The 21,972-nt window shown below is 39.5% G+C and overlaps 2 protein-coding genes across 5 annotated transcripts; both read left to right on the top strand.

Moving 5' to 3' along the window:
• The first annotated feature begins 561 nt into the window (after window positions 1–561).
• On the top strand, window positions 562–6,091 carry LOC149845340 (NEDD8-conjugating enzyme Ubc12-like). Of its 3 annotated transcripts, none has more exons than XM_089997575.1 (7): window positions 562–693; window positions 916–1,007; window positions 2,328–2,438; window positions 3,203–3,311; window positions 3,716–3,794; window positions 3,896–4,012; window positions 5,693–6,091. In XM_089997575.1, the coding sequence occupies exons 3-7, from the start codon at window positions 2,333–2,335 to the stop codon at window positions 5,828–5,830; spliced, it is 549 nt and encodes a 182-aa protein (XP_089853701.1). In that variant the 5' UTR covers window positions 562–693; window positions 916–1,007; window positions 2,328–2,332; the 3' UTR covers window positions 5,831–6,091. The 3 variants fall into 3 exon arrangements, with proteins under 3 accessions (XP_089853701.1, XP_089853703.1, XP_089853702.1); XM_089997576.1 differs by lacking the exon at window positions 562–693 and adding an exon at window positions 715–731; XM_089997577.1 differs by lacking the exon at window positions 916–1,007 and having other exon boundaries at window positions 583–693.
• A 2,373-nt stretch (window positions 6,092–8,464) lies between these two features.
• Window positions 8,465–16,885, top strand: LOC149845339 (conserved oligomeric Golgi complex subunit 6-like). 2 transcript variants are annotated; one of them, XM_089995706.1, is made up of 11 exons: window positions 8,465–9,135; window positions 9,280–9,332; window positions 10,394–10,541; window positions 10,624–10,731; window positions 11,863–11,930; window positions 12,501–12,624; window positions 12,740–12,886; window positions 12,968–13,231; window positions 13,303–13,587; window positions 15,263–15,418; window positions 16,203–16,885. In XM_089995706.1, exons 1-11 carry the CDS (start codon window positions 8,920–8,922, stop codon window positions 16,719–16,721), a joined length of 2,088 nt encoding a protein of 695 aa, XP_089851832.1. In that variant the 5' UTR covers window positions 8,465–8,919; the 3' UTR covers window positions 16,722–16,885. The 2 variants fall into 2 exon arrangements, with proteins under 2 accessions (XP_089851832.1, XP_089851833.1); XM_089995707.1 differs by lacking the exon at window positions 15,263–15,418.
• The last annotated feature ends 5,087 nt before the right edge of the window (window positions 16,886–21,972 follow it).

The raw sequence follows: 21,972 nt of genomic DNA, 5'->3' as shown, positions 1-21,972 counted from the left end.
AATGTTAAATTCTATTAGCAAGATTGATATTTTAATGTTTTCCTACCTTTTTTTGTTTATTTGTAGTTTTCTAATTTGTGCGGCTCTTGGGTGCAAAGGTGCAAATGGGTTGTATATCTCTGGCCCTGGCCCATGAAACTGGCTCACCTTTTGGATACGGGTATGCCCACTGGATTCAATTTTACCTTATCTTGTTCGGATCCTTATTTGGATTTGAACCTGCTACTAAAAATTCAGAATAATAATCGGATCAACCACTTTTCAGCCACATAAACCCCTAATCCGAGGCCAATAGCAGGGGTCCTATTACCTGATTGTATTGGACTCGAAATCAGGTCCGGACTTGGTGAGGTTTCCTCTGGTTCAGATCTATCAAGATCTTTATAAGGAGACCCGGATTCATGGGCAGATTTTCCGGATCACGCAGTTCGGTTTTGGATCTATGGCCCGAACCGTTGTAGCAGCATTTGCTTCGGGTCTGGACCCAAGGAGAGCCGCTATTTTGGTCGTCCTGGTGGTCAACACCGGCACTATATAAACCCACCATGGTCCTCCTGGCGTGGATGAAAGAGAGAGAGAGGGACTCTTAAATTTGTAAAGGAAGCACGCACCACGGAGGAAGAGGAGAAGAGAAAACCCTAACCTTAGAGAGAGAGAGAGAGATCCGGCCGTTTGATCGTCGCGAATCCGATAGTAAATTCTCTTCTCCTCCTCTTTCTTCTTCTTTCTCGGTATCGAATTTCCTTTTCTTATCGTCATTTTTTGTTGCATATTTTCCTAATTTTCACCTTTTTCATCAACATCATCTTCTTCTCCTTCTTTTATTCGTTTTTGTTCCTATCAAAAGGAGATTTTCTTTTCAATTTGTTTGATTCCACCTTTTTTTTGGGAATTTTTTTGCCGCAATTGACGCAGAAAAAGAAGAAACTTTTGTTTGTGTAAAGAGGATAGTATCTGCCTCGGAGGAGGAGAATAAGAAGGGGTCACTGCTTTTGCGGTTGACGGAGGTAAGAGCGTCGTGATTTCTATAAATTTGGAGCCCTTGGTTTCCTGTTTCAGGGTTTTGGCTCTAAAGAGTCGGATTTGTGTGGATGGCTTGGATTTTTTTTTTATCCTAGGGAAAGCTTGTTTCTGATTTACTTTGGTTAGAGAAGTTTCCGTATTCACTTATGGATGTTTTGATATCTTGGAATTTGAAAGAATTGTGCAGATGATTTGATATAGTGGAGTTTGAAATATCTCGATATGACGATTGGGTGCATCATGTGCTGTTTGTTGTGATGATGGGGGTGCATCATGTGCTGTTTGTTTAGAATTGATGGAGGATCAAGGGATTTCTTTTTTTTAGGGAAAGGATCAAGGGATTTTCATTCATGACTTCTATAGCTAGCATGTTGGTTATTCTTTTTTTCTTTTAATTTTGTGATTGTATTGTTTGGTGATATTCACTTTCTTTCTTTTTTGGGCGTGGTAGTGGTGGTATTTGATTCACTAATTTGTTGGAACGGTGAACGCCATTCAAAGAAATTTCCTTATTATTTCATTTTTTATAGAATACATATATGACAAAGATACCAGGGTTTGAGGTCTGTATATCCCTCTTCACTTCCGGTCATTGTCACTATTAAAAGCATAATTTTCTTCTCATCCTCGTATATTTTTCATGTAACCGCTTTTAGTCATGGTTGGAAGATTGAGAACTTCATTTTGGATGCCAATCTTGACGCAGTTGTCTCAACCGGGATGATCTGGACAACTTGGCAGAGTTCTTTTTAATGATATAATATGGAAATTTAGCTAGAACAATGAGAAGCATAAAATAAAAAGCCCTTAAGAAAAATAAAGAAATTCACCATGTTTTGATAGTAAAAGAGAAAATTAGTAAGTTATCATAAACATAGACTGGTGTAAAAGCTTGCTTCAATTTGATTCAATTGGCGTGTTCAAATCCCACTGTGGCATATCCTGAGCTTGGCTAGCGTGAAATAAAGGATGGAATGTTTTTAACCCATGATTATAAACAGGATTCTTGTTGACCATAATTTTACTCAATTAATATTTCTAGAAGCTAGCAACATATTTTCTGCATTTTCAATCAAATTAAACAATATTGGTATTGTCTCTGCTAGAGTATTTGTAATGTTAGCTATAGTTAGTTGGATGATTTCCCTTTATTCTCTGCTCCTTGTATTTTAAATTTTATGTTAACTAAGCGTCCCCTTAATGTCTATGAGTTTGTGAGATTTGGACACTAGCTTCATGTATGCTTGCACTAGGAGCTTGCTAATTTCATTTTACTATTTCGTTTTTGGGAACTGAATATGTAGGTACAATGATTAAGCTTTTTAAAGTAAAGGAGAAGCAAAGAGAAGCTGCTGAGAATGCTACCGGCAGGCCGATTAAGAAGCAAACTGCTGGGGAGTTGCGACTTCATAAAGGTTTTTGTTTTCAGAATTGCACATCTTTTATATGTGCCCCAGATGTTGGATATCTATTTTGCTTTAACATTATAATTTCCTTTATGTTTCTGGAAGCCAAAATGTGCATCAAGCCTGCTGGAATCTAATTTCAAGAATTCATGCATTTGTTATGTTATTTTCTCATATTTTTATTGAGGAAAAGTGAAAACCTATTATGCACTTCATGGGGTTATTAATGTATGTTCTGGTGCTGACATGTTTAAGATTATATTGTTCTATAATTGCTATAGAGCCTATGTTACCGCGTCACGGCACTTAGGGTGCCGTACTGGTACCTGAACACGGCATCTGCCATATCCTATATTTATATTATATTATATATTATGTTTTCAATATATAATTTATATTTTAGATATATAATATATATATATTAGATATATCATATATATTTTCAGTTTATATTTAGCCGTGTCTCCATACCCACATTTTTTGGAATTTCCGTACTTGTACCCGTACCCAGGTGACATGGTATAGAACTCAAATTGGGGTGGGGGAGGGGATGGGGAGCTGGTCGGCATCACATTTCTGTGTCATTTATCATAGCTTCTATAGATTTTAAAAGCAACTCATTGATGTCCTATGGGCTACAGCTGAGTCATGTAATTGACATTTTAATCAAGATGAACATTGCAATTTGGCAAATATATTTGCAGATCACATGTTTATGTTTGAAATTCTCTCTTTGGAAGATCTCTAATTATGCTTGAACCTGCAATTTGCAGACATCAGTGAGCTCAACCTGGCCAAAACAACTAGCATATCATTTCCAAATGGAAATGATGACCTAATGAACTTTGAGATCAGCATTAGGCCTGATGAAGGATATTATCTGTAAGATGCACTCACTTTCATCAATTTGTATGATAATATTAATGCATTTCCTAGTAGACATGATTTTAAGGTTCCTTTTCTGCTTTCATTTCTGGAAAAATATGATTTGTATTATATGTTGTCATCCTTTTACGTGCCAGCATGAGACTCCATATCTACCTCATTAATATAAGATGGTGGCTTTTGAAACGTCCTTGCAACTTTGTGTCTATCTCTATCCAAATTGTATGATATTAAACAGTTGTGATCCTGTGTGCATTTCTTTCATAACTTTTATAAATGAGCCATATATCTTCGATCATTCTGAATTGGTCAAGCCTTCTTCCTGATATTTTGTGTCATTGAAATTCTCTTAGCTTAATATATGCATGAAATTAAGTTCACGTGTTATTGTTTTGTGCCAGAGGTGGTACATTTCTGTTTACTTTCCAGGTTTCTCCTATATATCCACATGAAGCACCAAAGGTCAAGTGTAAAACTAAGGTGTGTTTCCTGGAAAAATGAGTAAAAAGCATCTTTTATTATGGTTTTTTGTTCAAATGTGTTATAAGTATTCAATAACACCGTCATCCAAATATTTACAGGTTTATCATCCAAATATTGACTTAGAGGGAAATGTATGCCTTAACATACTACGTGAAGATTGGAAACCAGTTCTTAATATAAACACTATCATTTATGGCCTGAATCATCTTTTCACGGTAAATCTGCTCCCTCTAATCTTTTGACATGTTTTGAGAATTTATTTGGTTTTGTTAGTAGTTATCTTCTGGTTGCGATTCTGTTGTTGACTTGCTTACTTCCTTCCTCTTGTATTTATAATTTGTAATTATATCTAGTGCTATTTTCATTTTGATGTAATTTCTTTATTTGGAGCTCAAGCGGATAGGTCTGATTGCGCATATTGTAGACTGACTTGTGTTTGTATGTATCTCTGGATCAAACCACTGGATGCATGACCATGTCTTTTGTGTGTGTGTGTTCCCTGTCTTCTGATAATGATGAACCTTGCCAAAGAGATGACTGGTAGTGAAGTCTTCGGTTACCGAACTCTGTGGGCTTTGAACCTACAGAATTTTCTTCAACTAAACATTGTCTGGCCTCATCACCTGACTTAGAGGGGGTACTTCACCCTTCTCATTGACTTATAGGTCACAGTTTGTTCACTCGAGCAACTTAATCCATTTTATGGTCTAGACTTTGTAATTACTCTGTATATATAACTTGACCAAAACTGAACTTCTATTATTTTGCCTGTGCTAACTTCTAGGGGTTTCTTATTTCATATTCCCATACTCGATCATCTCCTTCGCCACTCCAGGTGCTTCTGTATACTTGGTTACTTAGTGATGCTCAAAATGCATTTAATAAGCTGTTTTCCTATTTTTTCTATCTTACTGTTGTCTTCACCATTTTTGGATTCATGTTTACTGTTGTAGACTGTCTGTTGCCTCTCAAGGGCTGAGATGGTGGTGTGGGATTGTTTTTCTTTGACTTTGGTAGGTGAGACCAAGTCTGAGAAGGAAAAATAAGGTCTGGTACTTGGTCAGAGGTTCTGTGACAGTCGTTCTAGTCTGCATCCATGTGTAATATTTAACTCAGTCATGTATATTTGTGTGCCATAATCATGTTACCTAACGACAAACTTATACTTTTTCCTGATCATCACAATTTCTTTTGATATCAATTTCTAATACAAAACATGCACATATCGATGCTTAGAATTGGATTATTCATCAGGTTTATATTAGCGATGTATGAGAACTTTGGTTGGGAGTTGGTTCATTTGAACCTTTGTCGATAAGTTACAGTCTTTTGTCGGCTGTGGTTGTAGTAAAAAAAACAATCTTTTGTGATAAGAGTTTATTGTGCTCAGGAAGCTTGATTGACGGCATGGTCTATAGCGAAAACCTGTACTTGATACATATAAGCTTAATCTTTTTGTGCTGTCTTTATTGCGCTGATCATTGAGTCTTTATTGCACTGACCATTGATCAATATCATCATCATCTTCATCAGGCCTTGCCTACATTGGGTCAACACCTGATGGAACTGTTATTACCTTTGTCATTGATCTGCATTTTTTTCCGAGAAGAATTTCCACTGCACCAAGAAACCTCGATGTTCTGTTATGGTTTAGAGGCATTATTAAATCATGCTGGTTTGTTCAAAATCGGGTTGATAATTGTTTTTCTGTTTCTAAGGCAACCGATGCTCCTCTTCTACTTTTTTCAAGCGAAAGTTGTGATTTTCTATGTTCTACGATGTGTTGGTTGATTGTCTAGACAACATTTTGTTACCTTGTTCTTGTTGCTTTTCTTATTCTCAAAAGTGAGTCATGGATGATCCGAACCATCCTGCCCTTTGTTGTGTGCATGCAGCAACCTAATCATGAAGACCCCCTGAACCATGACGCTGCCGTTGTTCTTAGAGACAACCCTAGGTTGTTTGAGGCAAATGTGAGGAGGGCCATGGTTGGAGGTTATGTTGGCCAGACCTTTTTCCCAAGATGCATATAGAGAGCTTCTTGGCTCTCTTGCCCCATCTTCGCCTTTGCTTTCCGTCCAGCTTGTGGGGTGCTTTTGCTGCTCGTGCTTCCAGCGAGGGAGCCGCTGGGACTGGTGCCTTGATACGTAAGAAGCCCTTGCTGAGGTTGTTGGTCACTTGTGTTTTTTGGACTGATTTGTGACATTACGTGGACTGCGTTTATCTTTTGCTTGATGTAAAACTGGGATGATCTTAATGGTTTATTCATCAATACAGCTTCTGTTTTCTTCTTTAATTTCAGCTGTTTCCATTGTCATGTATTCTGCCCTTCTAAAATGCTTTCAAGCGGAGCAACATTTTAATTGCTGTATAGCAGAATATATCAAGAGTAGGACAGTCCCACAAAGAAATCTGGGCGGAATAGACAATGTAAATGGCCCGGGCTCAAAGCCTGGTGCCTTGGCCAATTGCAGGCCAGGAAGTGTATCCATTTACATCAGAGGCTTAGTACAACACACAACACAACAACATTCTAAACGATCCATATTCTCCATGTATGGTGATGGTGTCACGAAGTCTGTGATGCTGACTGGAATCAAAATATTAGCACTTTGACCGACCCTCTCTCTGATCTTACTTTAGATCTTAAAAAGTAAATGTCGTCCGTTTGATCCTCTCTCTGATCTTGCTTTAGATCTACTCAAAGGGTGTGTTTGCATGTTGGGGGAAAGAGGAGGCTTCCTCAGAAATTCATGCGTGTTTCTGCCAGCCCTACCATGGCTGCGCAGACGATGGCTTGCGGAAAGGGCAGGTCGTTTTCAATGAGACTTCCTCTTTTCTGCAGTGACATTTCCCTTGTGGGGGAAGGTGGGTTTCAACTTACTTTCAGCCGTAATTACCAGGATACGAAAATTGATCTGGGAAGCAATTTATGATGTGGAAGCGGGGTAAATGAGTGTAAAAATGAAGTATGAAGCGTGAAGCAGGATTCATTTTGAAAATGATTGTGGAAGCGAGGGAAACTAGTTGAGAAGTGAGCGCATGCCCGCTTCCTGTAACAGTATAGGAAGCATGCCTCTCTCAAATGGGAAGCGAATTTCTTTGAGAAAAGCATGTCACTTCCTTTTCTAAGGGGGGCACTTCTGTTATCCAAATTTGCAGCAGAAGATGGGCTTCCAGCATCCCATGCTGTGGAGCCCTCTTTCTTGAGAGACAAACACGCCCAAAGTTGTTTTATGAGCTCATAAGATCATGCTGAGACCTGTCTGATTGGTGTACTAAGGCTATTGAAAATTCTGTGCACGTCTGTGTCATAGGAAATGCATTAAAGACGTGGCAAAAAGGGCACAGAACAGTGGAATTTTGTAGTAAGAATAGTATATAGTCTATTCTGTGCAGTCGGTTCACTTTTCAGCAAGGTTTTAAAACCCCACTCGGCTCGTCGTTGAGTGACTCGCAGCAACTCGGCCGGGTCAACTCGGTGACTTGGCAGGCTCATGCTAACTTTATATTTTATCTAAAATATATAAATATATGTATATTTTATGATTATTATCTATAGTTTATAGTATTTTACCAATATATTATATATAATATATGTATATATGTTATATGATATTTTAATAATATATTTACATATATAATCATATTTTTATATATAATATACATAATATTTATATTATATTTTATATAATATATGTAATTATATATAAAATATATTATATATGTATACATATGCATGACTCGGCTGACTCGCCCATGACTCGGTCGAGTTTTGTTAAAGCCGAGTTCAACCTGGTTTTTGATCCGGTGACTGGGTGATCCGAGCTGAGTCAACCGAGTCACCCGGTCAACCCCGCTAGTTTTTAAACTATGATTTACAGAAGTATTGGATCACTCGATCCATGCCAAACTAGTAATCATAGTGCCAAAACATTTGAAACGGCAAAATTTTACGATATTATGTCAATATAAGCTTAATATCACAATGAATTTGTGTTTTCTTAAAAAATAATAACAATATTTTGAAAATATAACGATGTATTGTATATTTTAAACTGCATCAAAATATCACCTTTTTTTTGCTATATTTTCATATTGTCTCCGGCATTTGTCACTGATAATGTCTTTTTAGGAGCGCAAATTGGTCGGATCATACTAGATCTGAATTTAAATTCAATTTTTAAGTAGCAGGTCCAAATTCAAACTAGATCCCATGTAGCAGAGTTGAGTCCAGATCCAAATTTTATGTCACAGGATAAAAAAGGTTTGGAACAAGAGTTTTCCATGAAAAAGTTCACGCGGATCAGATTTAAGTCGGATCTTAACACAAACGACAAAAAAAGTCTGAATCCAGAAAAAGATTGGTGGTACAAGTTCAAGCCAATCCAATTATACATTCAGATGTGGGGGAGCAGGTGTGAGCAAAAGTTAAGTGCCTACGACGAGGGAATGAGGTTTTTTTGGGGTGTGTTTCACGGTCAATTTGCTAGAAACTGTTACTTGGTTAGTAATTTTTTATAAAAACATGATTTTTTAAGTCTTAAATATTTTATAAAAAATTTAAACAACTGATTTTCAAACTCAACAGAAACTTAGCCATGTGTTGTAATGAGACAATCCAAAAGCGGATTCCTATAAAATCAAGTATGTATATGGACAGATTTGAGAAAAACATGAAAAAACTCTCCCAGAAAACCCCGTATATAATGACTGTAGGCACCAATCAATGTTAGGGACGCAAATGGGTCAGATCCAGGATAAAAGTTTTGCAATTTTTGGTTGTTTTGGATCTAACCGGATTCGAACTCTCCCATGTATTTAACTGTTCCGGATTCGACCCATTTACACCCCTAATCAATGTAGGCAGCTACGCCTTATTTGTATCAAATTCGAATCGGATATCCATTCAAATCCAATCCATTTTATCATATATTCTCCCGACTTCTCATTTCCTAGATAAATAGATAAACCAGGAAAAATAAAGAATTGCAGAAACCGGGAAATTCTCGCGGCATTAAGATTCTCTTCACCCATCGAAGAGAAAGACGATGAACAGAAGACGCGACTCAGAATCGTCGTAGGATCTCTCTCAGATAGAGAGAGAGAGAGAGGGCCGGCGATGGCGGTGGATCTGGCGCCGGGGTTGTCCCGGAAGCTGAAGAAGGTGCTGGAGTGCCGGACGGACTCGCCGGAGATGGCAGCATCGCTCGCCACCCTCGACTCCTTCTACACCACCAACACCCCGCACGACCGGAGGGACCTCCGATCCACCATCGAGAAGCGGTCCCTCTCCATCAACCAGGAGTTCCTCCTTGCCGCTTCCCCCGCACTGGAGGTACCCAAGAAAATCCTCCCTCCCCCTAATTCGTCGCCGATTCCGTAGATCCGATCTTTTCGTGCTGTCGTCGTCGCCGTTCGGAAGAAACAATTGGTGGGAGTGTTTGAAATTCCTTTCTGATCTCGATTTTTTTTGGTGCAGGCACTGGATCGTGTGGAGGAGAACGTCAATGGATTGGCGGAGTGTTGCGATAAGTATGATTTTTGGTGTTTTTGGGTCTTATGGAAGTGGAATTTCTGCTTTTTTCGTGGTTTCGTTTTGGTTTTCGACGTTCTGATTTCGAATTACGGCGAAATCAGTTGGTTTTATATCGTATTTTGTTCCGTTGATGATTGAAAGATTGAGAAAAGTAGATTTTTGTTGAGTTTGAATGCTTCCCAAGTTCCATCTGTATCGCAGCAAGCGATGCTTCTATGCTTGATTGAAGTGCCCTTGTTTTCTCTCTCTAAGTTGTTTGAGTTTTGGTTGCTTGGATGGCTAATGCAGCTTTTAATCATCGTTGGGGTGTTGCTTGCCGGAATTTCTTTGAATGCTCTCTAGATTGCCATATCTAAGGAAGGATTTTTTGGGTAATTGTCGGCGATATATGTATGCAAATCGGTGTTTGGATTGGATACACAGAAACCGTGCTTCTTCCGCTTGTGGAAAATGCTTTGGTATTCGAAATGTAGCGAGATTCATGAGATCTAGAACTAAGTCTCTCTCTCTCTCTCTCAAATCATTAGATAAGCATCCAAGATGGGTGTAGTTACATCAATGTAGGACTATTTCTGGATGGCGATTCCCGAAACCACCTTTAATCATGTCCAAGAAAATCGAACTCAAACTTGCTCTTTGTTTTCATCTGCAAGACTAAAACCAGTGTGCCACTTTTTGGAGATTGGGACTCTTCTATTATCCAGATAAGCATTCTTTTTCAGCATCAAGGAGACTATTCCAGAGAAACCTGGCATCATACATCACTTGGTGAACTGGATTTTCTTTGGGTTACTAACTCTTTGGATAGTGTCATCCAAATGTCATTTTGTACCCTTACGAGAGAATCATGTAAAAGATACCTCGAGATCTCAACTGCCAGGCTTGGGATATATCCTTGGAACCTTTGTTAGTGTGCAGAGTTATTTTGGTTGTGTTCATCATAGTTGAATTCTTTTGTATTAGCACACAGTTCATGTTTAAAGGCTCTAAACCATAAAGAATCATGGATTTCAAACGTCAATTATGTAACATGATGGTGCTTTTGCAATTTTGACAGGATTGCAAAAGCATTGAGCAACTGTAATACAGCAACTGGAGATATTATTAGCACTACTGAGAGACTTGAGCAGGAGCTTGAGAGTACTACTCAAAGGCAGGAGATTGTTTCTTGTTTTCTTCGTGATTATCAGCTTTCCAATGAAGAGGTTTGGGATTTATTTAGCTGTAAATTTTCAAGACTTTGTTGTATATTTACAAGCATGGACTGACATTGATGACTGACCATAGATAATTGCTTTGAGGGAGGAAAACTTGAACGAGAATTTCTTCAAAGCACTTGCTCGTGTACAGGAGATTCATGCCAACTGCAAGATATTGCTTAGGACACATCATCAGGTACTGGTCATCTTTAACAGGTGCACATGGAAATGAACTGTTGGTAATCTAATATACCGTAGATATTTTCTATGTTGCAAGACTACTTCTGGTGTTTTTAATGCATGTTAATTCTCCACTGGTTATTAAAGTCTGTTCAGTCCTCCTGTGTCAGTAGATTTACAGAAAGTGAAATATGGTTGGATGATTATATAGTTAAGATTTGGCAAAAGGACATTGTGGTTGGGGGTGTTATGTTTTTGGATCATTTTCTGGAAGTTGATATTTGGATGAAAGTTTTTGGTTATGGCAATGTGGGTGTGGTTTTTGAAGATTGGAGGAGGTTCCTTGCCTAGGCAATTGGTATCTGGGCCAGAAGTTGTGGTGTAAGTCAAAAAAAGTTTGCAGATGTGGTATTATGCTTTGGAATTTGACTTCTGGATCTGTTTGTTGCTATGTTTTGTATTTTATAGAGATATTTTTTTAATAGGTTAGCTTGATATGGTTTTAAGTGGTGTGGGGATTTTACAGTTTGAGTTTGGTCTCTTAGAGTTGAGTATTTTTTACCATGCTTGATTTGATGAGCTTACTAGAGCATTATGCCTTAAATTTAAAGCAACTTCTGTTATCATCTTATTGCATAAGCCTATCTATTGTAGAATTACATAGAAGAATGAAGAATTGAAAAGGAACTTGGGCATGAGTCCATGACAGGAATATCCATGCCAACTTGAGGGAGACTGTTAAAACAGTTTCTTAATGAAGTGATGTTCAGAAGGTTTTCACTTTTTCTGTTAGATACAATTATTTCTGCTTGATACATTTGTTTAATGTTAAAAACACATTTTGAGTGTTGAAAACTTATAAATTTTGACATATTTGGTATATGTTATTTTCTAGCAACATGGTCCTTGCATTTCTTTTAGTTACATAAATCCTTTAAGAACTTAATTTTTTACTTCAAAGAAGACTATTTAACATTTATCTTAGGTCTTTGCTGATATTTCTGATGGGAAAATGAATACTAGATCATTTGATTTGATTAGAAAAGCTTTTCTTTCTTTAGATTATTGAGCAATCATTTTAGTTGTTGTAATGCCTTCTTTCCTATTAACCAGAAAATGTATAGATACCAAAGCCTTTGTGTTACAGCGTGCAGGTTTGGAGTTGATGGATATGATGGCTGTCTACCAGGAGGGTGCTTATGAACGTTTATGCAGGTAAAGCTTTCTTCAGCATTCCAAAAATATGCTTTTAAGTTGTGGCTTTGTCACCTTTTGAATTGTAGGAACAATGCCATTGCCTTCTGAATTTCTGTTACCTACATAGATGGTCTTATCAAATGAATTCATTTGCCTTTTGAATTCTGTCTATTTTCTAATTTCCTTTTCTCATAATCTTCCATAGTTTTATTTATATTTCTCATTTTTTTTGTGGAGGTGTGCCTTGAGGCTTACTGCTTTGCACCAATAAACTCCTTGCATTTTAGAACTTTGTTCCACATATAAGATATTAATACATATAAATACAAACTTTTATGGATTACCAAAGATATCTTACCAACTTCAATAGGTAAAAGAATGCACAGTTTAGATGGGCTGGTCTGCTTTCTTGACTGTTGTTCAAATTGTGATCATCCTATAATCAAGATACTTGTTCAACTAAATACTTTCTCTCATTTACTCAGCACTCATTTTTTAGAATTCATGGTTAATATCTGATTTATAGAAGTCTCCTCTCTATCAAAACTAAAAATCATGTGTTGCCCTGCCAAAATCCATGGATTGCAGGTGGGTACAAGCTGAATGCAGGAGATTGGGTGATAGTGACAACACTGAAGTTAGTGATCTTTTGAAGAAAGCTGTTTGTTGCTTGAAGGAGAGGCCTGTTCTTTTCAAATACTGTGCAGAAGAGGTAAATTTTCTGTAGACTAAAACTTCCATAGGCGAACAAAATAATGCCTGTACAAGGGCTTTTACAAACACAACTTCGTGATAAAATGCCATGAGATGATTTCATATTCATACAGGTGGCAAATATGAGGCACAATGCGCTATTTAGACGGTTTATAAGTGCTTTGACGCGTGGTGGACCTGGAGGACTGCCTAGACCTATTGAAGTGCATGCTCATGATCCTTTACGTTATGTAGGCGACATGTTGGGATGGCTACATCAGGTCTGTGTGCTTTTGTCTCATGCTGGACTTCTGTTTGGTCATCTGGTTGCACTGATTGATTGTTTTTACGCTTGTGTCAAGGCTTTAGCTTCAGAACGGGAGCTTGTACTAGTTCTTTTTGATCCTGATGCGGCAGTTGACACTGGCCCTACTGCTCGACGATTCTCCAAAGATAGTACCAATACTCCAACAAAATCAGAAACTGATCTAACATTTGTTCTAGATCGAATATTTGAAGGTGTGTGCCGTCCTTTTAAAGTCAGAGTTGAGCAAGTTTTGCAATCACAACCTAGTCTTATACTTTCGTATAAACTCAGCAACACTCTGGAATTCTACGGCTATACTGTAAGTATGCTCCTCTCTATTTTGCATATCTTTCTCTTCATTTTTTGTCTAAAAGGTTTCATCCTATACAGATTCAAGACTTGCTTGGGAAGGATACTGGTCTCTCTAATACCTTGTTGATTCTTAAAGATTCTGCTCAGCAGACATTCTTTGACATCTTGAAAACTCGAGGAGAAAAGATCCTAAAGTATCCTTTGCTGATAACAGCTGATCTATCCCCACCACCAGCTGTAAGTGAAGGTGTCCTGGTTCTGCTTGAAATAATTGACACACACAACAGCATGATGGTTCCTGCATCAGGAAAGAACCTCTATTTTGAACCAGTGATATCTGCATTATTGGATCCCATAGTTCAGGTAATGTAACACTTGTTTTTTAATCATTGGAGCCAAACTACTTATTCTTTATCTCCCTCTTTTTTATTGGGTATCTTGGACAGCTATGTTTGAAGAATCTCTTGCTTAACCAATTAAATTGTATGGTAAATGAAAATGTAGTTAAAAATACTAATTTGTCATCTTGTATTTATAGAATTCATATACTTGTTTACATTGTTGCACCTGGCTGTATTTGTCATAGTTTTGAATTCGACTTTTAGTCCCTAGTTTGATGCACCTGCTTATCCAGTTGAACAGGGTAAGCTAGATACCGTAATATGCTCCATAATGCAGTATCCAAGTTTTTCCCATTTTTCTGCAGCAAAATGCTCCATAAAAGTCATATTTGCATGTTCTGTGCATTATGGAGCTTAATGCAATATTCTTTATCATATTTTCTTAATGTGTGCGTGCATCCAAATAATGCCAAATGCTCAAACTATACGTTGGTTCCAATTACAAAGCAGCTTTGCACAAATTATAATATGATAAATGTGGTTCGGAAAGATCAAGTAAAACAGTAAATAGTAAAAGAAAAAAGATATACTTGTCCCTCTGTAGTATAGCACCAAGCTTTCCTAATCAAGGAAAATTAAGAAGTATGTCATTAAAGTTCCTCTCACCAACATCCTCTACATAACCTGATTCTTCCTATCTCCATCTCAATAAGAAGTCAACTCAAGAAAGCCAGGCCCATGCTTTTGACAAGTGATAACACTTGAGAATCAATACTTTTGGACTATCATCTGATCAAGATTCCTACTAGCTTATGTTGCCAATGTGTGGTCCGTTTAAGTAGAAGCAAAAGTTGTCACAACCAGAAAAGAAGGCTCTTATCATTCTTGCTGATTTTGTCATTATTATCTTGGAGAAGTGCCATATCCAAAATATATTATTCATGACAAATTGGGAGTAGGCCAAGTCACAGGGATTCAGCCAACCAGGTGCCGCACCCGCGTCGACGCGATGCGGGAGCGCGTGTAGGTGCGGTGACCGCACCCAGGGTCATTTATGTAAAAAAGAAAAACATGTTGAGGGAGGCAGAAAAACACGTTGAGGGAGGCTCGCCTGAAGAAGAAAAAGAAGAAGACAACGAGGAAAGAGAGAGGCGAGAGGGAGCTCACCTGAAAGGGGGCCGGAGGGTGCATCGTTGGCACAGGAAGGACCAACGTCGGGTGGCCGAAAAGCCAAGGCTCGCCGGACTTGGGTCTCGCCGGACGTGGGGCTTGCCGGCGTTAGGTGGCCGGAAAATGAATGGGAGAAAGGGAGCCTGCGGCGGGGGGAGAAGGCAAGCGAGGAGAGAGAGTGAGCAGCGTGGGGGAGGGTTTCTCGAATGACAAACCCTACCCTGCGTGCTTTAAATAAGCACGGGTATGTTTTATCGGGTTTGGATCCAGGTTGGATCCGAATCCGACCTAGGTCTGATTTTTTTTTTGCCGCACACCCGCACCCATGTTTTTTTAAAGTGCCGCATCCCCGCACCCGCACCCGCACCCATGTGACATAGGGAGTAGGTAGAGCTTTGGGCAGGATGTTAATGTGCCATGACTTGGCCCTGCAAAATCATGAAGTAACTATGTTTTGTCAATGTTGTTCAATGCATAGAAAAGGTAGAGGAGTTACTCTCAGTAGATTGAAGTTGTTTTCATTGCAGATGTGCGAGCAAGTTGCAGATGCCCAAAAATCAAAGGTTGCAGCCTTATCATCTAGGCGAAACAAATTGGGCTCAGATTCACGTCATCTGAGTCGAGCTTCTTCTTCTTCAGTGGATGCACTTTTGAATGACACTAATTTGAGTTCTTCTCTGCAGGTCAGTTGGATCATGTACGAATATATTGATCTTTAGAAGTATAAGAAATCATGGATACTTAATGAATATTCGGAATGTGTTTAAAGCTGCCATTGCAATTCTCTCTGTTCACTAAATTCATCTTTCTCAATAGTTTGGTCATGGTGGACTTTTGATCAGCTTAAATCAACAGTTTTCTTTTGTTCTTTTGGGGTTCTAGAACACCTTGTTTGAGATATTAATTGTGGAAAAAGAAAGAAAAGTAACAAGATTTTGTGACGCCAACTGAGTGCTAAATTGATTCATGTATTTTTCCAGATTTGGAAATGCATCATATGTTTTGGGAATCTAGATCACCAGAGACATAGTAGTTATGACGCTATATTTAAATTAATAAATATATCTTGATTCTAACCTTGAAAGGGAGAGCTGTAAACTAGAGTTGAACCATATTCTCATTGGTTCCTCTGCTCCCTGCACAGAATCAGGTCCTGGCTCATGTCAATATTTCTGCGTTTTTTAGCTGTTCAAATTTCCTTGGTGCATTAGTCTTGATCCAAATAGAATTTTCTTGCTAGTCCTGCGTTGGTGGATAATTGTTTACAACATTGAATATGAATTTATTTGGCAAAATAGTATCAATAAAATGGATGTGGCGTATCAGCTTTTCATCATCACTCTGTGTGTTGAGTTTTCTGCTATCATGTGATTAGATGAAATTAGATATAGTTTTCACCATTTTGAACCATAGGGGAACGACCAAGTCGATACGGAAATTCATGATGATATTGCCTTTGACTTGCAGCACGCTGAAACTCCCTCTAAAATTTTCCTCATCAACTGTTTGTCAGCCATTCAACAACCGTTGCTGGGGCATAAAGTTGCTGAGAAATATGTGCGCCGCCTTGCATCTATGCTTGAGAATCAGCTGAGCATTCTTGTGGACAATGAAGTGGATGCCATTCTCAGGGCATGCGGCCTTTCCAGCAAGATGTCTTATATTCGGCGTTCAGTCAGTGGAGAACAAACCGGTGATGTTGCCTCACCTCTAGCAGTGACAGAAGAAACATCACCCACTGTAATTTCGGAGCGTCTTAAAATTTTCTTTGCCATTATTGTTGGTAGTGAAGGCTCCCTTCCAGAATTCGAGCAGATGCAGGTTCCTCAACTGAGATCTCAGGCTTGCCTTCGTGTGGCAAGGGCACTTGCAGAAGTTTATGATCTTATCTATGGTGCTATACTTGATCCAAGGAATCAGTATCCTGAACCTATGTCCTTATTGAGGCATCCACCAGACCAGGTGAGGACCATCCTAGGAATATGAGTAACTGTTGCCATTTCCATCTCCCCTCAACCTAGCATCTCGTTGAAGTTCATATTGTAAAACTCTGCTTCCCTTCATTTCATCTTGTATTTTTCATCTCAGTGCCTGATACTTCATCGAGTAAAATTTTCAAGTCGGGTTTGAGCTCGAGTTCTTATGTTAACCACATCAATAATTTTGGTCCAGTTAGTTTATTTATGCTCCTCACCTTCTAGGTGGCATGTCTATCTTCTCAGATTCTTTGGTTACATGCAGTGTTATTAAAACCGCGCTTCAAGGCGCAAAAAGCGTGCCTCGCCTCAAGGCGAGGGCCTTTTCGCCTTGAGGTGCACTTAAAAAGCGTAAAACCCTCAAGGTGTACGCCTCATGCGCCTTGAGGCGAGGCATGCCTCACCGTGAGGCGCACAATTGAAAATCGGATGGGCACGGACCCGAGCCCGGCCCGGACCCGAGCCCGGCCCGGACCCGAGCCCGGCCCGGACCCGAGCCCGGCCCGGACCCGAGCCCGACCCAGACCCGAGTCTGACCCGCACCCGCACCCGAGTCCGGCCCGGACCCGGACCCGTATGCTCGAAGGTTCGAGAGAACATGTGTCTTTAAAAAAAGACACAGGTGCCTCTCTCGAACCTTCTCTCCACTCTGTCCCCTCTCTCGAACCTTCTCTCTCCACTCCGTCCCCTCTCGTCTCCCGCCACCGTCGGCCACCACCCGCCGCCGGCCACCACCCTCTACCGACCACCACCCGCAGCCGGTCATCGCCTCTTCCACCTTCTTTCCTCTGCTGAGAAGGCGTCGGTGACCCGTCGGCCACTCTGCCTCTTGCGACTGGGTCTCACCTTTTCTAACGAGAACGACAACCTCCCCACCCACCCCCACACCGGCCAGAAGTTAGTCTGGGAGTTCCATGTCAAGGTCGCCAACTCCCCAAACGAGATCAACACTGACTTGCGGCAGTATCTGATGGAGCGTGGCTTCAACGTCGATGTTAACCTGCAGAACGGTATCGACCTGAATGTCCTCAACCCCCAGTTCAGGTGGTCGGGCTTGTTCACGAAGGACCGCATCACGTGGGTGGTGTTAGGGACGACCTTCAACTTCTGCTGGATGCTTAAGGTCGTCTGGGGGCACGTTTGTAACACAATGCAAGAGTTCCTAAGGTATGTGAGATTCTTCTTCCCAAGGTTCACTAAAGCATTTCTTATTTATTTATAATTTTAGATAATTTTTATAGTTTTTTTAAATAATTTTTTTTTGAGGCGTACGCTTTGCGCCTCACCTCAGATTTTGGTGGAGCCCTCGCTGCGCCTCAACGCTTTTCACAACACTGGTTACATGACTTATTATGCATGTGTCCGTGATCCTACTTCAATTACTAAAGTCATTCTAAGCACAAAGCAACGAATTGAGATCAGGTGCAATGACTTAAAGTGTGCTGCTGCACGTGATCACTCACCATCTGCTGTTGGGCTCCACAGCTGACAGGCTGTATCCCAAAGATGGTGGGTGATCAGGTTCCGCAGCACACTAAAAGTGTGCAACCACATTGCACCTGATCCTCCCTCCAAAGCTACTGCCTCTTGAGGTGAAATATGGCTACCTGCTCTTTCGGGATTATGGATATCTTTTCACCTTTTCATTACTTTTTCCCCTGTTTACTGCACAGAGACACTGTACCTGGTGTCGGAGACCTGACCGCTCTGGTTTTAGCCTGCCATACCTGCGGTTGCTGTCCTGGTAGGGTAAAACTCCCGAGGCCAGCCCCTCAAGCCCCAAGGTGCCTCCTGCTTCACCTCATGAAAGGGAGTGCTCATGTAGAGAGATTCGAACTTTGTTAAGGGGGAGGTCTCTCTGTCCATAATCCTTGGACAACGTGGGCGACACCTTTGGGTCTTTATTAACTTTAGTTGGTTCCTATCAGTATAATTATTGCAGCTTCTTCCTCAAACTTTCTTCATGTTACGGATTGACCCGAAAACTGGACACTTGCTAGGAGTTGTGAGGATATGCGACCAGAAATGTTTCAAACCCTGTACTCATTTAGAATTCCCACTAATCACAAACTCGTTCATTGTAGATAAACAAGTCGAGCATGAACACGGGTGTTTTCGGTTGGCTTAGCTTGCATAGGCTCGTTTAAAAGTTTAAATAGTTTATGTAGTATTTATGAAAAATGATACTGTAGGACAAAATGATGCGTTTCTCAAAAAACCCTATAATTTTTGAAAATTCACATGATGTCCAAAATAACAAATGTTCGACTCTAAAAGGACTATTTCAACCTTCGCATAGTGGACCTCATGAGATTCACGCGATATATCAGTATGTTCTTCAAGTATCACACCCTCTCACTAAAAGGTAGATTCACACGATTTTTTTTGTGGACCTTAAGAAGTTCACGTAATTATATTTGTGAACTTTTTGTTGAAGTGAAACCTATCGAAGTTTGCAAATATTTTACTAAATTCGCATATATTATATGAAGTTTGCATGAATAAATATGCATATTTTTAGTAACTAAAATTGTAGAAACTTCACAAGTATCATACTAAATTCACATATATAGTTCAAAGTCTGCATACATAACCATATCTGCGATTTTCTTTATGGTCAAAACTTCGCAAACTAACTTTGTGTACATAGTGCAAAGTTTGCACAGCCAAATCTGCGAACTTCCTAAAACTGAAACCTCTCAAAACTTGCAGAATCTGTATACAACTTCATTCCATTTATTTAAACTAAATCATTCATTAAAAAATGAACCTGCTCGTACATATCATTTCATTCATTCAAAAAATGAACATGTTACAAACATTCACAATATATAGCTTAACATTAGAGGGTTCGATCTTTGGCTTCTTAATGCCAGTTAGCTTACTATTTTTGTCTGCAAACTCTCTTTTCTTGAGCAAATGATTGAGGTAAAACCGCCTCTCCTGCCATCCAATTCTTAAGCCTGAAAATCCTGTAATTCGACTAGGAGCATGCACTTGTTCCTCCAAGGGCTCATTTTTAATTATATATAGGTCTATATCGGAGGGTTCGATCTTTGACTTCTTAATACCAGTTTGATTACTATTTTTGTTCATAGACCATCTTTTCTCTAGAGCAAATGGTTAAGGCAAAACCGCCTTCTCTACACACTCTCCACAACCGGGGCCTTCTCATTTTATTAAGGATCATCAACATCATTCACCACCTCAACATCTCTACCTCATATCTTCTCCAAAATTTTCTCCACCTCGGCCATGACATCTTTCCCTTGCTATTCCAAAACATTCTCCATCGTCGCTTTTTAAAGGCGAAAACAAACCCTAAAATGTGAACCGTTGTTTTTTTTACTATCGAAGCATCATTTTAAATATCGAAGCATTATATTTAATGCTAGCAGGGACATTCACAAAAATATGGGGAGGTTTGCATTTAAGTTTTCAAAAAAATTGTGAATCTCATATGTAATATTTACGAAGTTTTTATAGGTTTCAGTTACATGTTCGCAGGATTAGTTATGCGAATTTCATTTTATATATGCGAATTTCCTCTTAAATATATAAAATTTCTCCTAAATATATGATTTTCCTCCTCAATATGCAAATTTTCTCTTAAATATATGATTTTTTTCTCAAATATTCCACTTAGTTCGCATATATAGTAAAGTGTTTGCATAGAGATGTGTAAATCTTCTTTAAGTAATTGATCCTCAAGGAGAATGGCAAAAATGGGGCGATCTACATAATTTTTTTTGAGTGCAAATATTTTTTTTTCATTCACATGCTTGTTGAATCATATATAAAGTTGTTTTGTTCATTATATATATATTATTTCACTACAAGAAAAATGCTACTTAGCGACGAAAATTTGCGACGGATTTTTTCTGTCGCCAATTTGCGACGGATTAGCGAGTGAAAACTATTTGTCGCTAACGTTTGAAATATTTGGAAAATTAGCGACGAAAATATCTTCGTCGCTAAAGCCGTCGCTAATTAGCGAGGGATTAGCAACAACATTTTTTCGTCGCCAAAAACACTACAAAAAGGCTAATTAGCGACGGAATTAGCGAGAGAATTTTTCCGTCCCTAATCCGTCGCTAAGTAGCGACGGAAAAATTCCCTCGCTAATTCCGTCACTAATTTTCGTCCCACCTGAGGCGCGAAATTTTCCCTCCCTCCGTTCAAAAATTTTCTCCATTTTGTTTTTCCCTCCCGTTCGATTTAAACCATCCCCACTTGACGACGCGCGCAAAGAGTCGATCCCCACCTATGGAGAAGTTGCAGATGGAGCCGAAGTGGCTTCGCCGGAGCCGAGACGTCAAGGGGGCGACAAAGAGGAGGCTGCTGTTGGGGAGCCACTGGAGCCTGCCGGAGTCACGAAGCGCCTGTCGGAGTCACGAAGAGCCTGCCGGAGTCGCGAAGATGCCGTACTCGTTGCTCCTCCCCCTGCAGCTCGCGAAGATCCATGCGGAGTCACAGTTGAAGCTGAGCGCCCCCGCCGTGAAGCTCTTTGGCTGGTTCTCGTGGCAGACCTGGAACTTGAAGATGAGCTCCCCCCGGATCCGCGCGGAGTCGCAGCCTGCCGGAACGCGCCGGTTCTGTGAAAAAAAAATTGCTCCTTGCCGGAGAACGCACGATGGATTAGCGACGGATATTATCCATCGCTAATTTAAAATAGCGAAGGACTCGCGATGGATCATATCCGTCGCTAATCCATCGCAAATTAGCGACAGACTTAGCAGCGGATAAGTTCTGGCACTACTACTTAGCGTCGAAAAATTCGCGATGAAAGTTTTCCGTCGCTAATCCGGCGCTAAACTGTTTAGCGACGGATTAGGGACGGATTAGCGATGAATTTAGGTCGTCGCTAATCCACAGGTTTCTTGTAGTGTTTGTTTATGTAAAGAACCTTAAGTCCTTTACTTCTAGAACCTTCAATAGGTTTCAGTTATAAAAAGTTTGTATAATCAATTATGCGAACTTTATTCTATATATGCAAATTTTTTCTTAAATATGCAAATTTTTTCTTAAATATGTGATTTTCTTACAAAATATGTGATTTTTCTCCTAAATATACGATTTTCCTAATAAATATGTGATTTACATCTTATGTTTATAATTAATCTTGTAACAATCATTTACCATGTCAAGAAACATCACTATTGAGAGAGAAATATAAGGTAAGCTAAATGAATGATAGTATGAATGCAATGTATGAGCACAACATATTTTTGTGAATGTTCATACTAGCATTAAAATGCAAT

The sequence above is a fragment of the Nuphar pumila genome, chromosome 2 (assembly GCF_984573655.1).
Source record: "Nuphar pumila chromosome 2, dmNupPumi1.hap1.1, whole genome shotgun sequence".
Classification (NCBI taxonomy): Eukaryota; Viridiplantae; Streptophyta; class Magnoliopsida; order Nymphaeales; family Nymphaeaceae; genus Nuphar; species Nuphar pumila.
The sequence above is the reverse complement of the archived record's forward strand: the minus strand, read 5'-3'. Positions and strand labels throughout refer to the sequence as shown.